We start from the raw sequence: 21,352 nt of genomic DNA, 5'->3' as shown, positions 1-21,352 counted from the left end.
ATTGGATAGTTAAATTATCTCTCGACAAATTTATGAAGGAAAAATGAGAAAATTTAGTAGTATATATAAAGACAACCTTGAGTTACATGGCAGAGAAGATGTGTATATATATACTAATATCACATTTAAAAAGAAAAAAATAGAAGAAGAAGATATATGCTAATACTATATATCATCATACAAATACCCTAGGTGCTGTATTATCAAGTTCTCTAATGGCCATTTTAACAATAACCCATAAAATGATAAAATAAGTCAATTTGGTGGTACCACCAACAAACAGATGTCACTACTTCTGGTCATCAATCTACTCAACTCTTTCTCGGCTATCACAATCACCTTTGAATAATTAAATAAATGTCTGGAACTAACTTGTGTTTTTGTATATTTAAGCCTATAAAGTAGAGCTTTTTAATTAATCCAAAGCAAATATATTTTATTAACCCAATCTCTTTTTCATACAAAGATCAAAATACATCAAAGTCAAAAGACAAAGAGGGAACAAACAGAAACACACATAAACACAAAACATTCAAAAGCAAAACCCCAAATCTTCAGTTGCCAGAACTAGGTTGAACTCCCCTAGCTCCACCAACACCGCCTAAGTCACTTCCACTGGAATCCGAGAACCCCATAGTCCCTACCATTGCAAGAAAACATTTTGAGTAAATCACAAAACAAATGAAAACACATTTAAATCTTATTAAACGCATAACAAGACGAGTGAGTTTTTACCAACGGTGGTGCCAAGTGATTGTGGAGACTCTTCAGCCGAATGAGGCGATTTCGGCTTCACCTCCTCCTTTGTACCACCGAGCCAAGAAGTGACCGCTCCTTTAACTTTCCCCACCATTCCTACACCTCCTTTCCCTTCCCCTGCAACCGCCTCACTGTGTTCTTTATCCTCCAATATCTTCTCCGCAGGGATTGGGATCTTCTCAACCGTCACTTCCACCTCCTTTGTCGCCGTTGTCTTCTTCTTCTCTCCTCCTCCCCCAAAATGAAGTTTCTCAGATATCACTTCTGATAAGGCTTTGTCTTCTTCTCCAGGTCTCAGCTTCTCTGAGAGATAATCTCTAGCCGACGACACACCTTTCTCTTCTCCTTGTTGCGTCTCCTTCACTCCACTTCCACCTCCGGAGAGGGGAAGTTTCGTCATCACGTTTGATCCTGTTTCTTTGACCTTTTCATAGACCGGAGTCAACTTCTCAGCAACAGTTCCCGCCACTGTCTGCCCGTAACCCGTAGCGGACCTCGGAGTTTCGTCTTTTACATGGCTCTCGTATTGCCCCCCACCGCCGCTTTCTCCAGAGTAACCTAACTTTGAGGCCACGGCGTTCTTCGCCGCTATAGCTTTGTTTGTTATGGCTGAAGTAGCTGAAGCAAACTGCTCTGTATAAGTGCTTGGTTTTGTCTCATGTGTAGCCTCTTCTCTCGTCTCCTCAGAACCCCCTCTCTCTTTAGGGCGAGAAAGTTCCGGTGAGAACTGTTCATGAGTTCCCGTCGGCAAGTCTCTTCCCTCCAGTCCACCTCCTGATTCTCCTCCAAATCTCGCCGGCGAATCCTTGCCGATTCCAGATTCATTTTTCAGACCAAATTCTTGGCTTCTCAAGTCTCTTTCGAATCCTTGTCCTGTTCTCTGACCAGGAGACTCATCTGTCACTTTCATCCTACCAAGAGACTCAGCAATCTCTGGTACTCCAGCTACTCCACCTATTACATTAAACACAAACAAAGAGTTCAAGATTCATAAACCCTAACAACACAACCCTAAAGACCTAATGTAATCTCACTCAAAGTGCTTACCTTCTCTTGTCGGATCAGTGACTTTGGACTGATAATTAGATACACCACTGAGATAATCCGACCCTCCTCCTGGACCAGCAGGATCTTCCTCCAATCCTTTCGGAGTCTCGACGTTTACTTTACGTTGACCACCGAGATAATCATCATCACCACCAGGAGCAAACGTCCTCGTCACATCCTCTGTTGCAGAAAGCAGAGAAGCAGGAGTGTTCAATGGCTCGTAATGAGCTTCTCTCCTCTCTTCTCTGTCAGACACTCCGAGAGGATAATGAGTCGATGCCTCTCTTCTCTGTTCCCAGTCCGACGTATCCATCGGTGTTACAGGATCAGACAGTGCCTCATGTCCGTAAGCGGTATCTTGGAATGATACAGGTTCAATAGGTTTGGTTTGCTCGGAAGACACGACAGGAAACACCTTTGTCCCGGGAGGAACGATCTCCTCCGCTGCCGGAACATTAGTTTCTCCGGTATGACTTAAAGCCTCAGGTTTACCCGTTACACCACCTCTCACCGCAGATGATTCATACACTGGTGCGCCGTGAACTTCTGGATCTTGCTCCTCATACTCATCATATTCTGCTTCGTCCACATCGTGATCATGGCCATTACCATGTTTAGTGAGACTGTTCTTGATCTTCTTTGCTTTTTCTTTTACTTTCTTCAACACTTTAGATGCTCCCTTCTCATGATGCTCTTCTTCCTCTGTTTCAGATTCACAAATAGATAAGATAAGGCTAACTAAAAGAAAGTTTCAATCTAGCTACTTGCATAAATCTCATATATATTACCTGGATGGTGAATTCTGATTGGATCCTCTGCCTGATCATGACCATAAGGACGTGTCATCTGCGACTCCATTTTCCAAAGCTGTGTTCTCTCTTCTTTTTATTTTTCAATCAAACTCTCCCTTTGTTATAGTGTTGTTTTCTTCTTTTCGTGTCTCTGATGAAAAACAGAACAAGGTTCTATGAAGTTTATAGAGGGAGAGCGATGACATATGGCCCGAACCACCTCTCTCTGGCTTGTACCGCTTTACTTCTGTAGGATTCTGACACGTACGATGCGTCGATTTGGTCGTGCCACGTCTCAGTCATTTGCTCTCTACGTGGCTATGTAACATGATCTTTTTTTATCCGAAACCAATCTTTTAATGAAGCCCTGTCGATTTAACTTCTATTATTAGTCGGTCCACGTTTATAACAAAACGGCACATCGTTCACATTCTAAAGTTAAAAACGGCGTGGAAAAATAAAACAATTTAGATAACTGCGTGCAGGTTTTGAAAAGGGAAAATGGCAGATCGTTCGCATTTAAAATCGAAAGACGACAAGTGGCGAGCGTTGCTTCGGTCTTCTCTCTCGTTTGAAATCGACGAAGATATTTTTTAATTTCTTAAAAAATCAATCGGCGAAACATTAAAACCGCCAATTTCAAAATTCGTTCTCTTCTTCTTCATCATCATCACTGTTACAGTCTCACATCCCAAGTCCGAATCTGGGGAATTTAAGATGCGAACTCGATTTCTCAACATCGATTACTTCTCTACTCCACCTTCGGAGGTATTCAAAACCCTAGGTTTCCTCAATCTTCCGGTTCCTGATAATTTTCCGGCACCTCTCGTCTGCGACGGGGTAGAAGACCTTCTTCGGTTTGGATCTATCGAAAATGTCTCTCTCCCGATCGGTAATTTTCCTATTGAATCTGCTTTGTCGAAGTTCCTCTCCGACGTGGTTCCCGATCGCGTCAGTGTGGACCATGAAGTTTTTGAAATCGGCGGCTCTTCGCTCCGAGATTATTATCTATCAGACGAGGTAAGGTTCTTTGGGTGTTGAGATCTTTCATATCCTGGAAGGTGAAATTTCGAATTTGTTAAGTCTCGCAGTGTATAGTGAGATTGGGGTTTTCGAAATTTGTGGTGTATTTGCTTAGTTTCCATAAGTAGAGTAGTTTCAATTTTGGTAGTGAATCTGGAGTTTGAATAACATAAGTTCCTATCTATTGCAGAAGAATGAAGTAGATGCCATTGAGGAGAAAGCTACATTTAACATTATTGAGTTAGAGACTCCGGAGTTGGATTGCGAAATGGTAATGCTCAAGCCATGTAAACATGTACCAATTATGCTATAGTTCAAACAACCATTTATTTCGAAATGGTAATGCTCAATCTTTTGATTTACAGGAGAACAAGCTCTTATCCACTGGTGAGGATCATCTCCAATGTTTCTCTGAAGTTCTAGAGATTGAAAATGAGCCGGTAAATCCCTATTGAGTTGATTTTAGTTGTCACACACCACAGTAGTTTTGCTTTTGTTGTAGAGTGGTTGAGCTTGTTATCCTGTTCTTCTCTGGTTCTGATTCTGACAGAGATCTTCACTAAACAGTTTCATGGAAATGTATATTAGCAGTATGTATGGAAATACCTAATTGTCATCATCTGATTTTAGCTAGTCTTCATATTGCAGGTTAAATATGAAGGGTCAGATATTATCCTGAAGAACTCAAAGGACATTCAAGAACAGATTTATTCTGTTGATTACATTTCTTTTGATTACTTTACAGAGAACAACACTTCTGTAGAAGAAAATGAATGCTTCCGCAAGAATCGACCATGGTTCAAAGATGCCAGGTTTCCCCTTCTAGAAGTGGATGAAGTTAACTTGAGCGATCTATCAAGCTTATCTGTGCTTGATAAAGTATTTACTGTTCTTGAAACAATCGAACCCCAAGACACTGATGCAGGGAGTTCTCTCATTATCAATTCTAAGGAGCTTATAGGGTCTAAGGATTATGATCTGTTGGAGATCCTCTCTAGGGATTGCTGTTTGAACAAGAGTAGCCAATCTGATGTGGCACCAGAGGATGAATCTTCTGAAATGGATATAGTGACTATCCTGGATATATCAGATGCTGAGGAAAATTTTCAGTTTGAACAACTGGGAAAGGTGGCTGTCCCAGTAACTTTTGAAGAATTTCAGATCCTGGATGTGGAGATATCTGATATTTTTGATATCTTCCTTGGTCTTCAAAAAGCCATTGAACCAGAAATGTGTTACGGGATGTTCAGTAAAGAGATGAACTTCAAGAATTTCGATGAATTAGTTGTCAGTTCCGAACTTGCTTTCACGGATGATGCCTTCAAGTCTCTGCCTACTCCTATTTTACATGATGATGAGGTGATGAGATCTCTGGATCTCATTTATGAGGATGTTTTGTCAAAGATCAAGCCTCAATCCTTGTCTGCCTCAAATGACATATACTTGCCCTGGAACCTTCTTGAGGAGAGAAACCACAATCATTGTGAGTATCTGTTTGAAGAAATAGTTACATGCAAAATTGATTATAAGTGGGAATCTTCAGAAGGAGACAAATGGGTTTATGATTTCGTTTTCTCTGAGGATGCTCTCTGCGAGTCACTTGCAGAGAAATGCACTGAGCCTTTCTATGGTATATCTACCCTTGATGAGCATGCTCCTGTTAATACCTCTCATGGGTCATTGGAAACCGCTTTCCAAGAAACAGGAGCCAGGGATTGTGGAGGGGAAGATAATGCTAAGAAGGCTACACTGTTGTTCAAATCAATGTCTGCTTTTGATGACTTGTCCTTTTTCATGGATCCTCAGAAGGCTATGACTGAAGATAATCTCGAGTCTAGAGTCGAAGCTGCTAAGAATGCCAACCACAAAGTTATGCCTATCGACTCGAAGGCGTCATGTCTGGTTGGTGGCATGCACCCAAACCCAAAGACAGAGGAAATGATACTTCACAGTGTGTACCCGTCAGAAAATATTCTGGCCCTTGTCAGGGACTTTGTGAGGAGCTATTTAACTCTTGTGAAGGATGAATCAGAGAATTTATCAGATGATAAACTTAAGTTACTCAGCATATCCAAAGGAAAGCTTATTGACTGCATAAGAAAGGCAAATGTCCACAAAACACAGTTGGCGGATGATAACTCTTTCACGTTTGCATTACTACTAGCAATTAAACAGATGGCATGGTATATGTGTTTCTTCGGTATCCGTGTGGCATATCTCTATCTTAAGAAGTTGTGTCGAAGCTCAAATCCCATGAAGCTAGGATTGCACACCCTCTACTCAGCAGTTGAAACAGAACAAAAATCAGATGAGACAGACGTCACAAGATCACATCCATCACTAGCTGTTATCCAGGGGATTTTACAGTCAGAATTTACCCGGGGGAACTCCAAAGCATTACTTTTGGCTGAGAAAGTTTTTTGGTCCTCGCTGAAGAGGCTACTGATGTCCATGGGGTTATCTTACAATGAGCTCAACAGTCCCTCCCCAAGTGGAAATCGACCAAATGTTCATGAAGCCGCGGGGTTTAAAACCACAGAACTTGGTTTCTTGCCGACTTCAGACTGTCTAGTTATCTCTTACGAGTGAGTATTATTTCTTCGTATAGCTTTTCACATTTAAATTTCATGGGAACTGGTAAGGGAACCAAAGAATTAATATATAATGGCCTGGAAAACATTTACAGTCTTTTAGCATGGTGATTGCAACAGACACCACAAAATGTTGTTACTTCTGAATCTGCTCGGGATATTGCTGCATTATATTTTTTCTTTTAAGTCTTTCAATGCTAAAAACATACCTTTATCAATTACTTTTTCAATATCTTTTAGTTAATTTGACTATTTGGGAGTAGTTAAGCTAACTAGTCCTTTCTTTTTCATCCAAGGCAAATTTCTCCATCTTTTCCTGTGGAGAATTTCAGCATCATTGTAGAATATGGAGGTGCAAATGGTTCGCCCAGATTTTCTGCTCCTTCGAAGTTGGATCGCTTTCCTTCCTTCCATTTCATTAAAGTGGAGTTGGATATGTCCAGTGCATGTGGGCAACTGTGCGCAGGTCTTACAGTACCTTATAGTCTGAAAACGATAAAGGTGAGAAGTATTCAACTTTTTTTAACAACGTATATCTGTAGATTGTATAATATGATGGAAGAGTCTGTGTGAAGGCTTCAAATTCAGAGCAGAGGAGCAATCTATATCAAAAATTATGTTTTCAGGAGCACATAATCTTGATTGGTTTTGCAACTCTGAAAATCATACAACTTTAACACTATGTACTTGAACCTATAATTGTGTTTTCACATCACTGGTATAAGTGCATATATATTGAACGCGTTGTTTGAAAATGTTCCAGAATATGCATCTGTCAAGAACTTATGACTAACTTTAATGTCTCTTTTGTAGGGAGATGAAGTTGAGACGAAAACTGGGTGGTTGGAAGAAGTGTTGAACTTTGTTCCACTTGAAAATGTGTGTTTTGCAGGATCTTCAGAAACCACAAATGAATCTGAATTTATCTCCATGCCCCAAGAATCTGAAAGAAAAGGTGGGATAATTGAAGAGGGAATTCTCTCTAACCAAAGATCCGTGATTGTTGTGAACACAAAAAATGTTGATAAGGAGATGATCATATCCAGAAGAAGTACATACCAGAAGGTTTTAGCAATGGAAAAAGAAGGAGTGCAAGTTGTGGAGCGTGATTCAGATCTACCTGTGGACCTGATGCTAAGTCCTGCAGTTTGCCTACTCTGGTATGATTGTGAAGATTTTAGTAAGAAGTCAGCTGCAACTATTGGTACTTCCTCAAGCTCACTTTCATGGATTGGAGATATCGCAACCAATGTTTTGACGTCATTGAGTTTCAGTTTTAACAGCTGCATCATGGTAAATCTAAATTCCACTGAACTTTGCTTTTTGCCATTTTTTTGTGGGAACATTGCACTATACATATGGAATTATCTTTCACTTTATGAATCATCTTCTAATATTTCGCTAAATCTATGATTACAAACTCACTAGATGTATAGTGCAATGTTCCTTTTGTATTGCATTATTTTTCATACTCTTGTACCAAGTCGCTGCAACATTTACGTCTCAAACTGGAGAGTGAGCCAGAGAACTTAAAGAATGATTTTATTTTTCCTACAGGTTTTTGAAGGGGAACCCGCCTTCCTAGTTACAATAATGGATTCGTCTGATGAACTGTATGCAGCAGCTGGTAGCCTGGGAATCAGTTTACAGTTGTTTTGCTCATCGTCAGCTGATTTAACTGATGAAATTATATTGAGGTGTATCAAATCTTCCGTTAAGTTGTCCAAACTCCCTGTCAAAATGCCCGAGTCAGAATCTCTTGCCGAATCATTTCTCACGAAATTTCCGTCCGTGAATCCACTTACAGCTCAAGTAATTCTGTCATCTTCTGGATCACTTCTCGAATTCATGAAGCTCCCATATAGTAGCAAGGTTGAATGGATGAAAAAGTATCATGTACCTGAAGAGAGTGTTGATCTATTTAGTTCACTATGCAGATACGGTGCGAGGGAGGACTCCAAATCTGTAATGACAGACAGCTCTTCGTCAGTATCTTCTGGACCTGACTCAGACACACACCATGTCAGTGTTCATTCTGGTTCGAAAAAGAATCACCACAGTGCTGAGAAAAATAGGATAGATATGGAAGACTTGGTCCATTTTGCTCCCTCGACAGAATTCGCTGATGCGCAGCTCAAGCCTTCAGGGGATTTCCAACTTGACGATTCTTGGTCATCTAGAGATCATGAGATATTTGATTTTGACCCTGTCACTGAATTCTCCGATGCACCTTTCAAACCTTCTGGGATCATTCGTCACAATGACTCTTGGCCAGTTAGAGATCCTGAGAGATTTGACAAGAAGTCAGGACCTGGTTCATCATCGAAGGACCCGTTTTGGGGAAAAGATCTACCTGACTTTTCAGTGGAGGACAGTCTTCCAGAAATTCCTGAATTAGAAGATTGGAGTTTCCCAAGTAAAGACGAATTCATAAGCCCGAACAGAGGATATAAACTTCCAGTGATGGGAAATTTCAACTTGCATGACCATAGGAACTCAGATAGTTTCATTGCAGACTACAAAGGTGAAGTGATTGACAGAGCTGATAAGTATCTCGAGGAAGACTTCCCGCCTTCTCCTGGTTATAATAGGTTTGCTCCAATAGTTTCTGATGTTGATGAAGACGAACTTCCAAGAAAATCAAAATCTGCAAGGAAGTTATCTTTCTTTCAATCTCTGCAGCCTAACTTCCCAAAAACGGCTGACATTGACTCGAGTTCTGAAAGATTCACCACCGAGAAAGATTCAAAATATGATAACAGTGCTTCTGTACGTGGCTTTGTTGACAGCTATCCAGCAAAACGCCAAAGGACCCTTTTGGAGGAGGTCTTAACACGAAGATCTGCAGTTCCCACGACAGAGCTTCCATTTAGAGAAGAGATATCACATTTCGGTGGATCTCCACTATCAAACGCAATCCGTTCTTCCAATCCAGTACAAGGTTCTCCTTGGACGATTGAGTTTCTTAACAGAGCTCGAGAAAGAACCAGAGCAAGGAGACAACAACAATCTCTTCCTTATTATGTCCCTCCCTCTAGTTTGGAGACTACAGGAAACATAAAGAAAGCAAATACCAAGCGAAAGAGTCCTTCCATGCTCGAGTTTTTCAAGTATAGAGGAGGCAACAAACTTCAAGAAGAGAAAAAGCAGAAGCGGTCAAAGAATTCTTCAGCCTCGCCAATAAACGATAGATTTTACTCTCCTCTCAGGTCATGGACACCACTTGATAAGCGAGCAAAACAGGTATTCATTATATATGATCTCTATATAAGTGAGATTTGTTCATGCTTAACACTGTGTTTTCTTTCCAGTCTCTATCTTTCTCAGGGAATGGAACTGAAGGCCAAACAAAACTGGTATGGAAGTAAAGAAGCAAACACGGCGTAGCAATTGGAAACTAACATTAGTGGAGATTCAGATTTGAAGGTGAGCATCTCAAAATCTTATGTAAGCTTTACTTATTTCAGAGAAAAATATTAATTTCTTGACAAGGTTATTAAATAATGTTTATATGAGAGAAACCAATTCTATTAACAACACAAGTTATATAGTAAATTCTACTATGATGTTACAGCAATTGTACTCGCAGCAACATACAAATACTAAAACTTCTTACCATTCTTGAGGTTTCTGACAGCCATCACAAGTTGTTGTCTTTCTCCTTCAACCTCTGCAAATCTCAGGCTTATCTCTGAATATCTCTCTTCCATTTCTTTCAACTCTCTCTCCATTGAACTGTTTTTGTTCTTACAGTAAGCCAATTCATCTGATATCTTTGTTAGAGTCTCCTCTTTGTGTCCGTTTTCTTTTGACCTTGCTTCCATCCTGTAATTGTTGTGTTAGATCGTTATAAGTCAAATATTCACAACTGAAATATATAACATGTCAATTTAGTTCGTTTATTGTCCACATACCTTGCATCTAAGATTTTAGTCATCTCTTCTTCTTTTCTCCGAATATCGACTTTCAAGTTTGATACTTGTTTTCTCAATTCATCATTCTCCATTTTTTCTTGAACAAAGCTGTTTTGTAATTCACTGTACTGTAAGCTTAGACCTTCTACTTCTGTCTTCAAATTCCTGAGTCTGGTCTCTTTTTCATCATTTGACGACTTAGTGAGAGTTAACTCTTTCTGCACTGTCTTGGCTTCGTCTTTAGCCAAAGCAAATTTTCTCTCAAATTCATCTCTTTCTTTCCTCCACTCTTGTATGATCTTCTCTGTTTCAGTAGCTGCTGCATTCGATTCATCTCTTAGCTTTGTGAGCTTCAGAACCTCACTTTCAAGCATCTGGACTTTCATTGACAAAGCTTCGTTCTTCTCTTCCACGTGCCTCTTTATTTCTTTCTGTTGTGTAATCTCGTTATGTGCTTTCTCTTGCATTTCCTCAAGATTTTTCTTTTGCAGACGAAGGTCGTTTGCTTCAGCCAATGTTTTCGTTGTTAGATTCTCATGCTCGCTCAGCTTCGATTCCATTTCAAGAGTAAGCCTCTTGCATTTCTCTTGAAGCCGCTCTGCTGTTATAGCGTTTTTCCATCTTGTTTTCCTCAAATTCTCCTCTGCTTGGATGGCTCTCTGCTCTTGTTCAGTTTTTTCACGCATCATTGTGTCAATATCTTCATCAAAAGCCCGTGTTTGATCCTCCAGTTCTTTCTTTAACTCCTTCACTTGACTCTCAAGCTCATTAACTGTAATCAAGCATTCTGAATACTCCAGAGATTGCTGCTTCAGTTTGCCTTCCAATATCTCTATCTGAGATTTCAATTCTTCTATAATATCCTTGGAATCCGAGAAGTCATCTTCCGCATTTGAGCATTCTTGTCGCTCTAATTTTAAGGATACGTTTTTGTAATTCTCCTCCTTTAAGGTTTCATATTCCTGAGTAAGTTCATCCAATAGAATCTCTTGTTCTTCATTCTTTTTCCTGTAAGACTCTAACTCCCAATCTAAATCTTCGATCTGTTGCTTTAGCGTATCAATCTCACTGTTTCCAGAATCCATTCCCTTATCTTCTTCAAGCTTCTTAGCCTCCTCTAATAAGCTATTCAGAGAAGATATCTCATTGTTCTTTTGCTCCAACATCTCATTGAGATCCCTCACAGCAAGAATCAAATTAGAGTTTGACTCTTGTGTCCTCTGCAACTGCAACTTAAGGTTACTCGTCAAATCCTTCTCACAACTCAGCTCATCTCTGATCTCCTCAATCATATTACTCGAATCTTCGCTTACGCATCTCAACCTGCTTTCAGCATCAGCCTCATCTCTACTATTCTGCACCCTGAGCTTTTCACACTCTCCCAGAGCTCCATCTCTTTCACTCTTGAGACAACTAACTTCCCTCGACAGTTCCTGTATCCGTTTGCTCTCCTTTGTCGCTTGTTTCCTTAAAGACTGCTTTTCCAGCTCGGATAACTCTGATTGCCTCCTCAAAGCTTCCAATTCCATCTTGAGCCTTTCAATAGGGTCACTCGATTCAGTAACAACACCAGGGAATCCTCTTTGGAAATTGTTCTCAGGACTGGTTCTTGACTCGATGTAACTTTCGTCTGATGTTGAACTAGCTGACCAGTCTGTGTTTGATCTTCGATGCCCGTTTTTTGTTGCAGGAACTGAGTTATGTCGTTGAGGTAAGCGTGCATTTCCATCATCTATCCATCCTGATTCACCAATTGAATCAAAGGAACCTCCTAGACCAGCATTCTTAGCCGTGTTTGCATCTAAGCTCCTTTCCTGCAAAACAAATTCAAAACCTAACTATCACAACTTTCTTAATAAACAAAGACAGTTTAATTTAACTTATCTGAACCCCAAAGAACCTTACATCTTGGTTATATCCTTCTAACTCATCATTGCTTTGTAGACTTTTGAAGCTGTCTTCCTTGCTAAGTGTTTGATCTTTATTTTCCTCAATAAATCTGCAAAAATTTGAAGTCAATAAATCTCTAACAAAGAAAACAGTAAACAACAACAACAACATGTAAAAGAAAGAAGAAACTATTTACTTTAAATCACTGGCTCCTTGTATCTTATGAATCGTCACCTGCACCAAACACAACAACCAAACAATTTACATAAACTTCTCATGTATTTTTCACATATTTCTAACTCAGGTTTCAAAAAGGAGAAGAAAAGGAGTACATTTAAGACAGCACCAGAGTTGGCAAATTTGAGAGGTAAGGAAACAGTAACTGGCTCTGTTTCTGTCAGAAAGTCTGCAAAATCAATGGAAGCTTCTCCTAGAAAACCCGATTTCGAAGAACCCTGAAACAGAATTTGGTAAATTTTGAGCCTTTTCTTTCCCAGAATAACTCAAAAGACATAATATGTTGGTGTTCCACTCACAGTTGCAACAACAAAATGATAAATTTTCTCACGAACAATCCCAGATTTAGGTGCCTTGATTAGCTTCACTGACACATAAATTGGATTCTCCCATGAACAGATCCCTTCTTTAACCTCAGCTTTCTCCAGCTTAAACGTTGGCTTCCCAACATCATCAGGAACCAATGAGATCATCAAAGCAGTCTTCTTCAGCTTCGGCACCTTCACATTCAATAAAAAAGGTAACATTTTTTTATTTCTTCTAAAAATCACATTCACACTTCAAAAACAAATCTTGAAACTTTGGAATACACAGATCTAGGAGTATAGCCAACACATTGTCTGAATTTTTACAAAGAAATATGAAAACAAGTTTCGAGATTTAAAGAGACAAAACACACACAAACCTGAGTTGCCTGAAACTGAAGCTTGAACACAGCCTTGATCTTGTTCTTGTCGTTCCTCCATGACTTAAACATTGTTTTCTTTTTCTCGAAAGAAACCAAAAACCTTCTTCAACCCAAAATAAATTTGGATTCTCTGATTTGTATCAGTTTCCAAAGAATCTAGGAGGAAACAAAAACAAAACACAAAACCTGATTTACAGACTGTGTGTGATCACTTTACTTGTAGAATATAAAGGTTGATTCGTAATCGTACCACTTTGTTTAATAGTATAAAACTTAATCAGTGAGTTATAAGTAGATTCCATCTAAAGCCTAAATTTTTTCTTACTGCTTTAAATGGGGTTTTGATAATTGATTGAGTAGGAAATTAACTTTTAATAGTTTATTAAATGAATTGAAAAGTGCTTTCCTTTTTAATGCAGTAAGGCATATAATGTGGGTGTGATTTTATGGGTCCTTGTAAATTTAATAGACACCCCAACCTCTCCCTTTTTAATTGCTTTGTGTGACTTACAAAAAAGTCTTTTAAGAATTGTAATTGAAACTTGTATCATGTTAAAAAGTATCTTTACATTTACATGAGTGAAGGGTAAAAGAGGTTTAGTGGCTTCTAGTATTGAAATGTATTTAAAAAAGTTTTAAAGTAAATCATATAGTATATGAAAGGCATTTGCACATTACACCATTATTGAGTTGAGACTACTCTTTTGGTGGCCCCAAGAAAAACCAGAAACACCTTTATCTGCATGCCACATCCTGGTCATGATCCATCATGCATTATGTTTATGTACATACAGCTGTACTACACACTATAGAATATATGTATGTTGCGTGTGATGTGTTTATATTTAATGATACAACATTTAATTCAGAATTTTAATGAATCTGCACTCAATATATTTTTCTTGTATCAGTAGATATATATTGGTTTGATAATTGCAACACTCACTCTCTTCTCCATTTTTTGGTACTAATTCGCAATTTTAAAACTAATTTTGATATATGGACATTGACACATTGTATTAGACTTTTGTAATGATTTTAAAAGTTTGATTAAAGTTATAGACCTGAAATTCTTCAAATCGAAACCAACTCATCAGAATTTTATGATTTTGATTTTCTAATAATGAAGGTGAATATTTAAAAAAAAAAGGTTTATACTGATTAAAAAAATAATTAGAAGCTGGATCAACAAAACGTATATAAAAATGAGAGCAAGTATTGGAAGCACATGAAAACATGTGCAACAAACACTGTCCCTCTCTTCAATGCTCTCATTTTCTTTGTCTCCTAATTTTCCTTTTTCTTTTATAATAATGTTATGTTTAGACATCTCATCTCTTAATATTTTGTCGTTAACAAGTTTTGTAAATCATCCCCATAATTTTTCTTAGATTAGGTGCAGAACATATTCAATAATTAGCATTTGGTGATTAAAACAAAATCGGGAATGACGTCAACAAAAAAGGTTAGGAAATTAAGACGCATGACTTTGTCTATAAAGACTATAGAGAAATCTGGTTCACTAGAAGACATATCTTGCATGGGCCACTTGTTAGTTGTTAAGCTTTTGTGAACAATTGTCAAACCACTTTATAAATGTAAGACTTATATGATTTTTTATTTTATTTTTGCCTAGAGAAAATTGCTCAAAATACCCCAAAACAGTATAAAGAATTTTATTACATTTTGTCTTCAATCCACACAATCATAAATGTGTGTATGCTATAAGTTTGCATCGCTATCATTGTGGTCTAACCATATTTATGACAGACTTGCAATAATTACTTCGGAAATTTTTATAGAGATTAGGTGGGTTTACACAATATTCGTTTGTGTTGTTTGAGTGAATCTTAGCCTTAGTAATAGGTGGGCTTGGGCTCACAGAGATATGAATGTGTGCATGTAAGCCTAGTTGCCAACTACGACGTGCGGCGTAGTTAAATAGATGCCTGCTTTGGCTACTTCTCGGGTTGCCACATGACAACAACCTAGTCGTTTATTAGATGTTCATCAACGGTCACGATAACACACATGAATACAAAAATACTAAAACAAAACTTATCATGCATGTGTGTTTCCGAAACGTGCCCCACCAAATGGATAAAACAAAAGTATTAGATTTTTCATTAGATCCACTCTCAAGAAGATTCAGATTCTTATTACTTTCTAAGTTCCATATCTCTCGGACATATATATATCGAAGAAGATCCCAAAACATGGTATCGAAATAAACGCGAGGAAGGTGGCATTTGTGCCACACGCATTCGCTATAGTCGCAAGTCGCAACGATGATGGTGCTTCATTGTTGCCATCAAGAACCACAACGAGTTAAACATCCCAAAACGCGGTTTGCATCCATGAGACGTGTCTACGGCTACGGGCCTCCATATTTGTGTTGTTGCTGTTGGAAATTCGGCTTTAGGCGTCGTTGAAAAGCTTACTTCCATGGAAAATTCAGGGGTTGACAAGTATGGATCGGATCAGAAGCGTTTCTAGCCAATCTGATGGCTATGATTACAATTCTCTTTGCTACTTTTGTGATATTCATTGTTTCCCTCAAGTCTCCTCCTTCCTCAGGATCCATTGAAGATAATGATGATAGTTCTTAATGCCGCAGTTCCACCCGTGGTAAATGAGTTTACTAACTAATAATGGTCTTGAAACCTTTTTTTTTTCCATAAATTATCATTGTTTCCTTGTAATTGGATTGATTTAATCTTATATATATATATATATATATATATATATATATATATATATATATATATATATATATATATTGGGGTTTTTTTGGGAGATATATAACTCTAGACGAAGACGTGAAGGTTTGTTCAAAATCCGGAATTTTTTAAAAATTTCGAAAAAACTAATTTGATGTCCAACTGGCCTTTCCTTTAACATGATTTGAATGTCTTGATCCTCAGTGCTATTTCAACAATAGCTGACTTACATAAGATAAAATAAATATAAAAGTATAAAGCTTATAATAGTATGAAAAATATATTAAGCACCTAAAATAAATGACCGTTAGGCTTGTGTATTACTTTGAGTTCAACAAATTAAGTCGTCGGTCTTAATTAAATCTGTGACTCTTAGCCTGAGGTGGGATTGGGCTCATATAGACTGAATTTTGAGCCTGTAATAGATCCACTGACATGTTTAGTAAATTATCCATTCGTTGACTCGTTGGCACGACGTCCGTGCTACTGCAAGGGTTAGTAGTTGACTTTCATTAAGACTCAGGATTTTCTTCTTGCTTTTGGTTCCAAATTTATCGAACAATCGAAGAAACAAACACATGGCCGTCAAAATAAACGCAAGGATGGTGGCGTTTGTGGTACACACGCTCGCCTTAGTCGCATCGGTGATGGTTCTTTATTGGTCAATCAGTTACAGAGGTGGATTTGCATGGGAGTCTACGAACAAGAACCTCATCTTTAATGTAACCTCTTCTCTCTACACCTCTCTGTTTAGTTTCTTCTTTATTCGTACGCTGACCAGTTTTGGATTTTGTATATTAAGCCAATAAATTAGATAGTAGAAAGAAAAAAACTAGTAGTCTCTTTTTGTTTCATTGTTAAAGATATGTGTTTTTTCTGTTGTGATGCTTAAGCTTAATCAGTAGACCTAATTCAGTTTCTTCATTTGCAAGTTAACTTTTCCTGAATTTATGTTTATTCATCTTTCTATCTACATTAGCTTCATCCTGTTTTGATGCTCATCGGCTTAATAATTCTGGGAGGCGAAGGTAACAAGACAGTAATAAAACTGATATACCAAAAAAGATGATATTTTTACTTCATGCAGTCTAAATTGTGAATGGTTTTTTTTTTTCAAATGTACTCAGCAATTATAAGTTACAAATGGCTTCGAAATGAGAAACAAAAGAAGAAAAAGATCCACCTTGTCCTCCACGCCATTGCTCTGATTCTCGGAATATGGGGGATATGTGCTGCTTTCAAGAACCATAACGAGTCACACATCCCAAATCTCTATAGCCTCCATTCTTGGATTGGTATTGGAGTCATTGTTCTTTATGCCTTCCAGGTAAATAAATTCGTTAATTCATGAAAATATATATCTTTAAAATCGAAGTTGTTGATAGAAAATGCTTCTTTTTGTTTACTTTGCAGTGGCATTATAGCTTTATAGTCTTCTTCTTCCCAAGAGGATCATCAACTCTTAGAAGCAACTTGCTTCCATGGCACGCGTTTCTAGGCCTCTTTGTTTATGTTCTTGCCGTTGGAAACTCGGCTTTAGGGTTTCTTGAGAAACTCACTTTCATGGAAAATTCAGGGCTTGACAAATTTGGATCAGAAGCGTTTCTAGTCAATTTCATGGCTATTGTCACAATTCTCTTTGGTACTTTTGTGATACTCACTGTTTCTGCCAAGCCAGCTGATCCTTCCTCTGATGAATATAACTATACCTACTCAGCTATCTGACCTCTTCAATCTTTTTCCCTTACAAGTCTCTACTTCCATAATTTGTTTATCACATATAATGTTGTCGTTTCATACGTAAAAGGTTTGAACCAAAATTTGTATTAAACATTTGCACTTTGCAATTACACAAGGAAAACTAATATGCTTTCCCCTTCCCTAAAGTTGTCTTTATGAACAAGATATCCCAAATCTATTTTAAATCGCCTCCAAAAAGTTTTCCTACATTAACTTCCCACCACCACGCTATGTTTCTTTGCATATCCAAATGGAATATCTTCATCTTCAATCTTTCTTCCCCCTATCGTTGTTTATATATGACTAATTAACATAAGATTGATCTATTTTCTGAATAAATTAAGAATCATCGATCATGGTGAAGCTAACAATAGTTGGTAGGGTTGAAGATGGATTGCCTCTTGCACAAGATCAACCCTATGTAAATCAACAAGACAACATTAGTTTCTTGTTGTACAAGCAACAAGCCGAATTCCTTCTAACACAAATCTCCAAAGGCTCATTGTTACATCCAAAGATGACCATCTTGCTCGATCATCATTCTTTCCAGTATCCTTTCATATTAATCAATACTACATTTTCGACATATCCTCTGTTTGTTTTTTTTTCTATTTACTCAAATATTAATCTCTCAAGTTTTGAAACGGTGAAGCTTCTTGGTGGAGAAGAAGATATGTTACATCGTGCTATCGGATTCATCGTACCCAAGAAAGCTATTGTTTCATTACCTGCAGGATCTGCACAAGGAACTTGATAAGCTCGACGAGACAGACCTGATTCAAAAAATCTCAAAACCCTATAGCTTCGTTAGGTTTGGTAAGATCATAGGGAGAATAAGGAAACAATATATGGACACGAGAACACAGGCTAATCTATCGAAGCTAAATGCTTTGCGGAATGAAGAACTCCATGTAGTCACTGAGCATATGAATGATATAAAACAAATACGACAACTTTTAGGTACTTTGTTCTTGATCGTTTTTTTTTACCTTAATTAACGTAATTTTTGTTAATCCTCTTTTTTTTTTTTTTTTTTTTTTTTTTTTTTTTTTTGCAAGAAACATCGGAAATAACGTCTTTGGATGCACGAACGTCTGTTTCAACCATTTGGAACTCACAATGTCTTCAGGTATTTGAAATAAAAAGCTAGACATGGTTCATCAAATTATGACTAATAACGTTTCACACTTTTCAATCAAATTATGACTAATAACGTTTCACACTTTTCAATTGAATTTTTTGTCTTGGTTATAGTTAATGTTTGTACTTTATGTTATTACAAATTTTGCAGGATATTGCATTAAAATGGACACCAGTGGCGATCATTATTCTCGTTATTCTTGTTCTTTTCAAAGCAAGATTGATTATGACAGATGATTATTTAATTTCAACAATGATATAATCAAGTAATATTTTTAAAATTCAAAAGAAGAAGAAGAGTGTATATACGAAACATCCTAGCTAGCTAGTAGTTATAAAATTATCGTTACTTGTTAAAATAATTTGACTTTGAAATGTTGTTTAAGAGTAGTCTACGACAATAGTAAACTCTATGGAGGAACAAGAAGACAGACAATGATAGAGACATGAACCAATTATAAAAAACACTTCACATACAAATAATTATTCTATTTGTATATACAGATTTTCTTGAAAATTTAATAAATAACTAAAACCAATTTGAAATAAAAGATCCAAGCTTTCCATTGAAAAAGTATACTTTGTTCATGTTTGATCTAAAAAAATCAGAACATTTTTTGTAACTTGTAACGCAAGGAAGTTGTTTATGTTTCTCTTGCGATCATATTCACTTTTCTTGATTACGTCTTCATTTAAACGTAATTTTGGTCGTTGTTGATGAAGAAATCTCCAGAAGAATAATAATTTGCATACTCATGATCCGGCTGCAAGAACTCTGTACGGAGCATGACATCCTCAAGTGAAGAAGAGTAGCTGTTGTTGTTGATCATCATTACTTCTTCCTCATCGATTTGATCTTGAGTTTGATTAATATGCTTAGAGTCTGTAAGAGCAGAAGAGTAGTCGATGTGCGGATTTGAAGAACTGATCCACTCGGAGAAGAACAGCTTGGGCAAGTATTTACCGTTGTTCATCATGTTTGTGTTGCTTTCTTCTGGTGGTGATGAAGATGGTTTCTCTGCTAATTTCTCGAAGGATATCACGTGATCTAGGGTTTCAGTTTCCAGGTTTCTTTTCCCGCAAGAAAGTAGTGAAGAAGCAGACTCTGCGAGGTTTGTTCTCTGAGTTTTGAGTTGTGGTTGAGATTTGAGCCATCTCTTCTTCAGATAAGAGTGCCAATAGTTCTTTATCTCGTTGTCTGTTCTTCCCGGTAAGTACTTAGCAATCCGCGACCACCTATATATCCAATTCATACTATCAAATTTAGTGACAAATCCACTACGGCTTTTTCTATTCGGGAAGTGTATAACTAAGGTATTACTTACTTGTTACCCAAGGAAGAATGTAAAGTCAATATGGTCTCTTCGTCTTCTGCACTAAATGTTCCTCTCTTTAGTCCTGGTCTTAGGTAATTAATCCACCTTAATCGGCAGCTTTTCCCATTCCTTTGCAATCCTGGCAGAATAATAATAATTAGTTAAGGATGAGACTAACAATAATGATGAGAATTAAGAGTGTAATAACGGTTTTGAGAGATTAAAGAAAAAGAAAAAAAAAACCAGCTAGGATGGGAACAGTGGTCCAGCAAGCATGGCCATGAGAGATAATGAAGTTCTTGAGCTTCTGGTCTTCTTCAGGTGACCATAACCCTTTCCTCTGTCTTTGTTTTGGTCTCTCTCCAGATTTGGTCATCATCTTCCACGTATCCTTCTTTCTTTCTCTCTCAAGTCTTGTCAATTAAGAGATAATTTGTGTAAATGATGAATGAGAGAGAGAAAGAGACAAAGACAGATAGAGAGAAGTATATATGAGCATAGACAATTATGCATAGAGAGATAGAGAGACCATTTATTTAAAACGCAAACGCAAACACAAACACATAAAAGCCATAATCTAGAGACTTTTAGGAATTAGCCACAAATGGGGCTGCGTAGTATATAATAAAAGGCATATGACTCAAATGAAATTGCATGTATACACGTGTTTATCTGTGTATTTGTAATTAGTGCATATGTGTAATTAAGTATTAGAAGGTAGCTAAGGATGGAGCCAGGATAAAAGTCTGGTGGAATATGTAAGCAAAGATTAGTTGTAAACCCAAGTCACTTGGTTTAAACTAAACTATACATTAATTGATGACAAATTAGAGAGAAGAAGGAATCTTTAATTGTTTTTTGCTTTCAGATATCTTTTGTTCTTTTCTTCTTAACTCTATATGAAAAAAAGTCTATAAGGCCTAATAAAATATAAAGATTTTGACGAAACTGTGAATCACAAGGAAACTTTTGTTACGATGATAAGATCGATGTTAGTATTAATCACAGTGTTATCTATGATTTAACTCAAGTGGATTTATATCACTTGTCTCCATCTCTTTACACAAACAAAAGTAAACTGAAAATATCACTATCAATGTCAAACAAGTTTGTGTCAAAAATTGACTTAAGTACTTTGGTTCCGGATGCGTATTAAAGTAAAAAGATCAAGACTTTGGGTTTTCAAGTAAAAGCGCAAATGATGTAATTTGACCAAATCATATAAATGAGTAAAATGTTCTCTCTTGAGGGCAAAACTTAACGTTGACAAAACAATCTTTGTCTGGTACGAATCAATAATTATGAAATTAATTAAAGAATTTAAAGAATCATCCAATCTTTGCAAAGGTGTATCTTTGCTAAACTAATCAGAAGCGAGCGGACAAATTGGATTTTCCATTAACCAAACTTGGCAATGTTTGTATTTAATCATAACCATATAATATAAACTACTATCAATATAAAAATTTTATTTGTTAGGATATTTATGTAATTAA

At 37.3% G+C, this 21,352-nt stretch overlaps 5 protein-coding genes and 1 pseudogene across 8 annotated transcripts; 3 read left to right on the top strand and 3 right to left on the bottom strand.

Moving 5' to 3' along the window:
• Positions 1 to 408: 408 nt before the first annotated feature.
• LOC104753133 (low-temperature-induced 65 kDa protein-like) lies at positions 409 to 2,815 on the bottom strand. The gene is made up of 4 exons (XM_087486738.1): positions 2,595 to 2,815; positions 1,807 to 2,508; positions 736 to 1,713; positions 409 to 640 (listed from the first exon to the last, which is right to left on the bottom strand). Exons 1-4 carry the CDS (start codon positions 2,662 to 2,664, stop codon positions 555 to 557), a joined length of 1,836 nt encoding a protein of 611 aa, XP_087342864.1. The 5' UTR covers positions 2,665 to 2,815; the 3' UTR covers positions 409 to 554.
• Positions 2,816 to 3,145: 330 nt separating this feature from the next.
• LOC104753123 (protein SHORTAGE IN CHIASMATA 1-like) lies at positions 3,146 to 13,845 on the top strand. 3 transcript variants are annotated; one of them, XR_015581355.1, is made up of 11 exons: positions 3,146 to 3,617; positions 3,811 to 3,891; positions 3,986 to 4,060; positions 4,269 to 6,205; positions 6,508 to 6,712; positions 7,025 to 7,504; positions 7,769 to 9,454; positions 9,523 to 9,637; positions 12,320 to 12,485; positions 12,652 to 12,772; positions 13,360 to 13,585. XR_015581355.1 is itself a non-coding variant. In XM_087486729.1 (8 exons), exons 1-8 carry the CDS (start codon positions 3,315 to 3,317, stop codon positions 9,577 to 9,579), a joined length of 4,824 nt encoding a protein of 1,607 aa, XP_087342855.1. In that variant the 5' UTR covers positions 3,149 to 3,314; the 3' UTR covers positions 9,580 to 9,732. The 3 variants fall into 3 exon arrangements, 1 of the variants encoding a protein (XP_087342855.1); XR_015581352.1 differs by having other exon boundaries at positions 3,149 to 3,617; positions 12,652 to 13,845; XM_087486729.1 differs by lacking the exons at positions 12,320 to 12,485; positions 12,652 to 12,772; positions 13,360 to 13,585 and having other exon boundaries at positions 3,149 to 3,617; positions 9,523 to 9,732.
• Positions 9,673 to 13,077, bottom strand: LOC104727307 (uncharacterized). The gene is made up of 7 exons (XM_087486733.1): positions 12,938 to 13,077; positions 12,552 to 12,752; positions 12,348 to 12,470; positions 12,212 to 12,249; positions 12,031 to 12,124; positions 10,126 to 11,939; positions 9,673 to 10,036 (listed from the first exon to the last, which is right to left on the bottom strand). The coding sequence occupies exons 1-7, from the start codon at positions 13,007 to 13,009 to the stop codon at positions 9,814 to 9,816; spliced, it is 2,565 nt and encodes an 854-aa protein (XP_087342859.1). The 5' UTR covers positions 13,010 to 13,077; the 3' UTR covers positions 9,673 to 9,813.
• A 2,252-nt stretch (positions 13,846 to 16,097) lies between the features above and the next one.
• LOC104727296 (transmembrane ascorbate ferrireductase 1-like) lies at positions 16,098 to 17,408 on the top strand. Its single transcript, XM_010446368.3, has 4 exons — positions 16,098 to 16,382; positions 16,640 to 16,688; positions 16,788 to 16,987; positions 17,074 to 17,408. The coding sequence occupies exons 1-4, from the start codon at positions 16,239 to 16,241 to the stop codon at positions 17,383 to 17,385; spliced, it is 705 nt and encodes a 234-aa protein (XP_010444670.3). The 5' UTR covers positions 16,098 to 16,238; the 3' UTR covers positions 17,386 to 17,408.
• Positions 17,409 to 17,732: 324 nt separating this feature from the next.
• Positions 17,733 to 18,910, top strand: LOC104727270 (25.3 kDa vesicle transport protein SEC22-1-like; annotated as a pseudogene). Its single transcript, XR_015581334.1, has 4 exons — positions 17,733 to 17,949; positions 18,053 to 18,360; positions 18,459 to 18,529; positions 18,692 to 18,910. The product of XR_015581334.1 is annotated as a 25.3 kDa vesicle transport protein SEC22-1-like (transcript).
• Positions 18,911 to 18,976: 66 nt separating this feature from the next.
• On the bottom strand, positions 18,977 to 20,534 carry LOC104727286 (transcription factor LAF1-like). Its single transcript, XM_010446355.2, has 3 exons — positions 20,100 to 20,534; positions 19,866 to 19,995; positions 18,977 to 19,776 (listed from the first exon to the last, which is right to left on the bottom strand). The coding sequence occupies exons 1-3, from the start codon at positions 20,233 to 20,235 to the stop codon at positions 19,233 to 19,235; spliced, it is 810 nt and encodes a 269-aa protein (XP_010444657.1). The 5' UTR covers positions 20,236 to 20,534; the 3' UTR covers positions 18,977 to 19,232.
• Positions 20,535 to 21,352: the final 818 nt, after the last annotated feature.

The sequence above is a fragment of the Camelina sativa genome, chromosome 2 (genome assembly GCF_030686135.1).
Source record: "Camelina sativa cultivar CO46 ecotype springtype chromosome 2, ASM3068613v1".
In the NCBI taxonomy this organism is placed as follows: Eukaryota; Viridiplantae; Streptophyta; class Magnoliopsida; order Brassicales; family Brassicaceae; genus Camelina; species Camelina sativa.
The sequence above is the reverse complement of the archived record's forward strand: the minus strand, read 5'-3'. Positions and strand labels throughout refer to the sequence as shown.